Genomic DNA, 7643 nt, shown 5'->3' on the forward strand with positions numbered 1-7643 from the left:
ACAAGGAGAGGATGCAAGGAGGGAAGGAGAGGAGGCAAAGAGACAAGGAGAGGATGCAAGGAGGGAAGGAGAGGAGGCAGAGAGACAAGGCAGAGGATGTGAGGAGGCAAAGAGATTAGGCAAGTAGACAAGGAAAGGGAGGCAAGTAGAGAAGAAGGGCAGGAGGTTCCTGCCCACAGCCCAGAGTCTGAGCAACATCTAGGAGAGGAGGCAAGAAGACAAGGAGAGGAGGTAATGAGACAAGGAGAGGATGCAAGGAGGCAAGGGGAGGTGGAAAGGAGACAAGGAGAGGAGGAGGTTGCTGGCCACCACCCAGAATCTGAGCAACATCTAGGAAAACAGGCAAGGAGACAAGGAGAGAAGGCAATGAGGCAACTAGACAAAGAGACAAGGAAAGGAGGCAAGGAGGCAAGGAGAGGAAGAGGTCGCTTATCACTGCCATATCTGAGCAACATTAAGCGGCGAGGAGAGGACACAGTCACAGGAGAGGACTTTTAGGAACAGCAATCTTTTCTTCCAGCAGCTTTCATCCACACTGCACTGCCTTCATCATTGGCCGATGACTTTAGTGTGTTGCCATGGAAACACAGGTGTTCCAAACTGAGACTGTACATTTAACTGTGAACGTGACTTTCAGGATGTTATTTTTATTATTATTTTCCAGAAATGTGTATAAATGTGAAGGTTTTTTTAAAAAATGTTTAACAGTAAATAAATGTGTATTTTTTATGTACATAACAGTAGAAACAGCTTGATTTAGTTTTATTTAATGTTGAAGAGCAGAAAGGAAAGAAACAGGAAGGAAGAGGTGGCGTGGAAGTGAAACTGAACAGTGATGACTGGGCATCAAACCTGCGACTCTGCTACAGAGTTTATCACGATACCATCAATGTTTAACTTCTCAATAAACTCAGCTGGTCTGGTTTTGTGGCTCTGAAGTCACGAGTCCTTCGTCTGAGGAAACCCCAGAAAACATGATCTGTTTACATTCTGCAGGTGTCAGACTTCATCAAAGCAGAAACGAGATAAAACAGAGTAAAGAGGCCAAAGAGATGCTGCAGGTTGTGGATATAAACTGTGTCAAGCATCCAGCCCGAGTCAAAACCAGTAACAGGCCAAACCTAATTGTGGTACCAGTTTAAAAACAGCACAAACCAACATAGAACGAAGTCTCAAACCAAAGCCAATCTAAAACGGATCAAAAACCAGTCTGAAACCAGTCTAAAACAAAGTCCAGAACCAGAATACATACCAGGTCTTAAACCAGTCCCAAACCAGTACCAAAGCATCCATAGGCCAGTTGTCAAACCAGCAAAAGTCAGACCAAAACCAGTCAAAGACAAAGTTTTAGACAAGTTTGAAACATGGATTAAGGATGGTTATTTTCTGGTTTTGTATTGGGTTTAGACTGGTTTCAGATCTGGATTGGGTCTGAAACCATTCTCAAACCAGACCCAAACCAGCCTACAACCATTCTTAAACCAAGTCCCAAGACAGTTTCAAAACCAGTCTGAAACCAGTATAACAACAGGTCAAAGTTAGTCTAAAACTAAGTCCAAACGGATCAAAAACCAGTCTGAAACTAGTCTAAATCTAAGTCCAGTACCAGAATACATACCAGGTCTGATACCAGTCAAGAACCACTCTGAAACCAATCAAAGACCAAATCCTGAACCAGTGTAAAACAGTAAAAAATCCATTCATAAGCAGCCCATGACCATCCTTAAACCAGGTCCCAAATCAAATCCCGAACTGGACAGAAATTCACCAAAACCAGTCTAAAACCAGTTACTGAACCAGTTCCAAACCAAATCTAAAACGAAGTCTGAAACTGGGTCTGAAACTAGTATAAAAACATTAAACACACAATACACGGGCCTCAGAGAGTAAATGTTTACTATGACTGATGGGAAACAGCCCCCAAAATACTCAAATCTAAAAAACAGACACAGGTGTAGTAACACACTATGGCCACCAGGGGGCAGAGAGACGTAATTTAACCTGTTATTGGCTTTTTGGTTCCCTTGACAGGAGTGAAACACCTCTACATGCAAATAAATAATATTCTGACGGATTCTTATTGAGTTTTCAAATTTTTTAACTTTAATTTTACCAGGTAATAAATTAAGAACATTTTTAAAATGTATTTATTAGCTTGTTTTCTTTAGTTATAATTTGTGGCAACATTTTAGAATGAATAAAGGAATCAGGACTTTTTGGTTCACTTTATAAATATGAAATACCTTCAGAAACAAATAAGTGACATTTTAAAGAATTCCTATGAAGTTTTTTTTAAACTCTGACATTTATGTTTTCCAGATAGCAAATAAAAAACAATTATTTTTAAATTTAACTTAATTTAATTCAGTTTAGTTCTGAGCTTAATTATGAGTTTGGGGCAAAGTAATAGTAAATTAAGGAATATTATTTGGGGTTTTAATGAACAGATTAATGACAAACACATTCATCATCTAATAAAGTAGCCACAGATCCAGAAAGTCCACAAAGAGCTGCAGCTGATTTCCAACTTTTCCACTCGACAGGTGTGTATTTCTGCAGTATGACCAGCAGAGGGCAGCAGGTAACCTCGGTTACAACATTCATTACAACGACAGTATCTGCGATCATCATCTCTCGTTCTGCTGCTGCTGTTAAAACCACAAATTAAAGATAAACAGTTAGAACCTCTGGTAGTTTCTCAGAAACACATCAGCTGAGTGATAAGAGCCCACGTGAGTCTCATACCTAGAAATAAACTCTTTTCCGTCTACTTTTCTGAAACCAGGAGAACAACAGTCTAAAAGCAAGTCCCAAACCAGTGTAGAACCAGTCCCCAACACAGGTACCAAACCATTTGTAAAATCAGCCAAAAACCAGTCTTAAGCCGGGTCCCAAACCAGACTTGAAACCAGTTTAAAAACAGTCCTAAACCAACAAACAGCCATCCTGAAACAAGGTCCCACACCACGTCTGAAACTAGTCTAGTCCCAGTTGTAAATTAATCCAAAACCAGTATAAATACAAAATACCAAACCAGGTCTGAAACCAGCACAAGAGAAAACATTTTAAATGTTCCCTGCATAGAAATAAACGTCTGTACAATTAAAAAACAACAACTGTGGAATGAATTAAACTGAATTATGATAAACAATAAACTGAATAAAATGCTTCAAAACAATAAATCCTTCAACCAGGACACAAAATAATGAGTAATTTACCCAAAATAATAGAGTTGATCCAAAGTCAAAAAGTCACAAACCAGGTCTCACACCAGTCCACAACAAAGTCTAGATTAGTCCCAAACCAAGCAAGAATTCAAAACCAGTATAGAACCAGCCCTAAACCAGTCTGAAACCAGTATAAAGCTAGGTCTGAAACCAGCCTGAAACCAAGTCTGAAACCAGTTTAAAACCAGGCCCAAAACCAGTCCACAACCAGGTCTGAAACCAGTATAAAACCTAGTCTGAAACCAGTCTAAAGCTAGGTGTAAAACCAGCCAAAAACCAAGTCTGAAACCAGGCTTGAAACCAGTCTGAAGTCAGACTTAAACCAGGTCTGAAACCAGTCTAAACCTGGTCTGAAACCAGTGTATGAAAACAATAAATCCTAGAACTGATGCACACACTAATGAGTTGATCCCAGCGCGTCAGTTTTGTCAGTATTTCTGGAACAGAACCAAACACTGCCGTCTCCTGAAGCCTTTCAGCCTCTTTGAGCTCCTGGTTTTTGGTTTTGTGGCACATTTTGGACCAGTTCCTGTCTCGGTGTTTGAGCAGGTGTGGAGCAGTTTTCTGATAAATCCTCCTGCTCAGACGTCATCACATCATCAAATGCTTCCTCTCTGGGGAACTCGTCCTGTCGTTCAGGAAAACAGGGTTTTGACTTGCAAATGAGGAGAACGTTCAGAAGTTGAGCCGGTTATAAACAGCCCAGTGTTGTTTCTGCCCCTCCTTCTCTGTACGGTTGGTCCTTCCTGATGTCAACGCTGTGCAGGAGGAAGTCAAACTGTGTTTCTCAACACATTCACTCAGACAGACGCTCAGACAGGTGAGTCCTGCAGGTGAATCTGCTCTTTGTACCTCTGCTGCACCGGTTAGTCTTGCTACTCTGAGTTACAGCAGATAAAACTGTTTTTAAAGATGGAACAGCTGCTTTTTCTTGTGTTTGCTATCTGCTGTGGTTTAGAAAGCTTCACATATTGGCAACGTTATCAGCTTACTGATGTGCAGCAGCTAACATCAAAATAATATGAAATCCTCAAGCAGGTGCTTCTCCTCCTGCGGTTTCAGTCGACAGGAAAGCATTCTGGTTGTGGTTCGTGTTTCCCACCTTTAATGTGGTTCCCAACATTTCAGGCTTTAAAAACGCTGCACAGATGATTTAAAAAGCTTCAGTCAGAAACGATTTCACTGTGAGGAGTCGAAACAAAAGAACTCCTCACGTCTGTTTTCATTAAACAGGAGCATTTATCAGATTGTGACTCGCTGCTGTAGGAATATTCAGAGATTTTTTTCTACGCAGATGATGTGATTTACTCCATGACAGTATATTTGAATACTTGCTCAGCTGGACTTATTTAGTGTCTGACAAGGACATAGTACTACTTACTACTTTTATTTACCTGCTCAGTATTGCACATTTTCCTAAACTGGTACTTTTATTTTGTTTTTCAAATTTAAAATAAATAAATTTAGCTAATTTTGTACTATTTTAGTTAGCTTTGACAATGAATTCTTTCCAATTTTAAAGCTTTAAAATCTGAATCAGGCATTTAAAACATCACACTTTCCAAAAAATAGTCAGAAATCTGAATTTTAAATGTTTATAATATGTGTTTTTCTATGCAGATGATGTGAATTACTCCACGACTGACTGCATGTACAGTATGTTGAATATTTGTTGGGCAGAACTGCTTTCAGATGATCTGATAAGAACGCAGCACCTACGATTGCTGTTATTTAACTGTTCAATATTGCAAATTTTCCTAAACTGATACTTTTATTTGAGTATTAACATCATGATTCTTCAATTTAGGTGCATTTCTATTTTCATTATTACTGTTTTAAAACATTTTTGAGCTTTGGTATATGAGTTGAACATTAAAAACATCCCACTTCCTAAAACTAATAATTTCAAAATTAGATAATCTGAACGCAAACTTTTATAAACTTTACATTTTCAGAAATATTTACCAAATGTTACATTACTGGAGGTGGAAGTTTAAATAATGCAAAGGAAAAAATGCAACCCTGTGATCAAAACCAAAACTTTGAGCCTAAATAACTCGTGCAGATTATCGTCCAGACGGGCAGAAATAATTAGTTTAACTGTATATTCTTGTTTATTTACTACACAATGGCCTTCAGTGTGATTGTTAACGCCACTGCAGTTAAGAAAAGCAGTACAAAGCGCGAGAAAAATAATGCTTTTTTGAACGCTAATGCATGTAAACACATGCTTGTAGACTCCAAAGGTAAAAGTGCAAATCTGTGATGTATTTTTCTATGCAGATGATGTGACCTTCTTGATGACTGCCTGCAGGTTTTAGGTGTTTTCTCTGATATAGGTCACCACTACAGGACAGTGACTTCAGCTCGAACAAAGGTTCCTGCTGCGCAGTCAGATCACGAACAGGGTTGCACTGCAGTGAACTATCTGCTGCTGTTTACCACATGTTGACTGGTGGTTTCAGGCTGCAGCTTTGAGGTAAACGCTGATGCAACACAAGCTGCAACACACAGAAAGCAGAGATGTGAGCGTTCAGAGCAATAAATAGCATTTTTTAAGCAAAAGTCAAATTAAAAATTAAAGGAATAGTTTCGGAAAACAGCATTTGAGAGGACTGACTGAGCAGAACAAGGCTAACAGCTAAGCTAAGCTAACTGGCTGCTTTTTTTTTTTTTCAATCCTTCTGAATGAACTTGTAAAAATTAGGTTAAACTTCAACAATCAGATTTCATTTCACTTTTTCAGATGGTCCACTAGTCAATGTGTTGATGAGAATAAAGAGGAAACATTCGTGTCAAACGGACTTCCTCTTCAGAAATGTTTGAGGCCACAAACCCAAACTAGAACCCGTCTGAAAATAGCTTTTAGTCTGAGTCAAGAAATAATAATAACAAAACAAAGTGAGATCTAGCAGCAAAGGTGTCAGAAAAAAATACCCGAAAAGACTGTTCAATACCGTAATATTCAAACATGACAGTCAGTTCAGTAAAATAATGATTTGAATACAGTAACGGTATAATTTTACAGCCACACACTGTTAAAAACCAGATTACAATATTTAAAATACAGATTTTTGATGTCAGTGCTACTTACAGCTTTGATCTGTATTTTTGTTTTACTGTCAACGTGTAAACTAATGCTTTTGTCTTTGATTTTATTACATTTTATCTGTAATTTGACAAAAAAAATGGAACAAAGAAACTATTTGTCAGTCCTTATGAATGTCACATATTGTGAAAGACCAAATAACTATTTTTTAATATGGAGATGTTTGACATGACAGTGAACATGTAACTTGAGGCTCCATTTGTGATTTTAGGAGATATTATCTGTAATTTAATAAAAATGGTTAAAATTCTAGTTTAAAAAAAAATAAATTAGCCCTTTTCAAGTCCTTAATATGCATGTTTCCTTCAAATAAAGGCAACTATAATTCACATTATATATATTTTTCTGATCTAAATAAAGCAAAAATGTTGTAATTTGATGGTCACATGTTGTAAAAATACAAATTATTATTTTCTAAAAAGGCAGATTTTTGGTGTAGACAATTTTTTTTATTACAGTTTTGGCCTGATTTTCTATTTAACACTTTGTTAGAAATGAAAATAGTTTTTTATCTGTAAATTTAACAAAACTGTAATAACCAGCAAGATAACAGTAACGCGGTTCAGAAAATACAGTTTAAAATGACCAGCCACTTTCTTCTTGAGCAGTTGCTTTGTTCAGACTGATTTTGTAGCATCACTGTTCTTGAGCCCAGAACCATGGCCGACCTCGGAGGAGCGGCGCCGACCAACGGAACCAACGTGACCGAGCCCTGCGACCTGGCCAACACCTCGGCCCGCTTCTTCTTCGTGGTCATCTACAGCCTGGTGTTTCTGGTGAGTTCACGATGACGAAGCGGCGTCGGGATGTGTTGGGTTGAGTCTCGACTAAACGCTGTGACCCTGCAGGTGGGTCTGGTGCTGAACGGCTTCACCTTGAGGTTTTACTTCTGCGGATCTCAGCAGCAGTCGGCCGGCTGCGTCACCATCTACCTGAAGAACCTGGCGGCCGCCGACTTCCTGCTCAGCCTCTGCCTGCCCGTCAAAGTCGCGTACTACGCCTCCGACTCCATCCACATCCGCCTGGTTTACTGCAACTTCGGCGCCTCTGCCTTCTACCTCAACATGTACGCCAGCATCCTGTTCATGGGCTACATTGCTGCCAACAGGTAGGACGGTGGCCCTGCAGGCTGTTCTGGTTTTAGTCCTTCAGGAAGAGTCGTGAACGAAAGTTGACATCCACGTAAAGACCACGTGTACCGTGTCAGCCTTGAACTTCTAGTGACTCCCAGAACTCTGAATTTTATACGATGGTTACACAAAAAACAATCGTGTTTTGGTTCTTTCATAGATTTATAAAAGGTCTTC

The 7643-nt window shown here is 39.1% G+C and overlaps 2 protein-coding genes across 3 annotated transcripts in view; both read left to right on the top strand.

Moving 5' to 3' along the window:
• LOC103373349 (P2Y purinoceptor 14) overlaps window positions 1-938 on the top strand; it is a 16967-nt gene extending 16029 nt beyond the window's left edge. The window contains exon 4 of the mRNA XM_008303218.1: window positions 103-938. The gene's annotated coding sequence lies outside the window, so the exon portion shown is untranslated. The remainder of the gene's footprint in view (window positions 1-102) is intronic.
• LOC103373348 (P2Y purinoceptor 14-like) overlaps window positions 1-7643 on the top strand; it is a 25394-nt gene that overhangs the window by 12651 nt on the left and 5100 nt on the right. The window contains exons 2-3 of one of the 2 annotated variants that reach the window (XM_008303217.1): window positions 6992-7112; window positions 7185-7444. In XM_008303217.1, the coding sequence (XP_008301439.1) occupies window positions 6996-7112; window positions 7185-7444 (377 nt within the window). In that variant the 5' untranslated portion in view covers window positions 6992-6995. Of the gene's footprint in view, window positions 1-6790; window positions 7113-7184; window positions 7445-7643 lie in introns of those variants that run through there. The other variant, XM_008303216.1, reaches the window with a different exon arrangement.

Source organism: Stegastes partitus, unplaced genomic scaffold (genome assembly GCF_000690725.1).
Source record: "Stegastes partitus isolate 25-593 unplaced genomic scaffold, Stegastes_partitus-1.0.2 Scaffold1960, whole genome shotgun sequence".
Classification (NCBI taxonomy): domain Eukaryota; kingdom Metazoa; phylum Chordata; class Actinopteri; family Pomacentridae; genus Stegastes; species Stegastes partitus.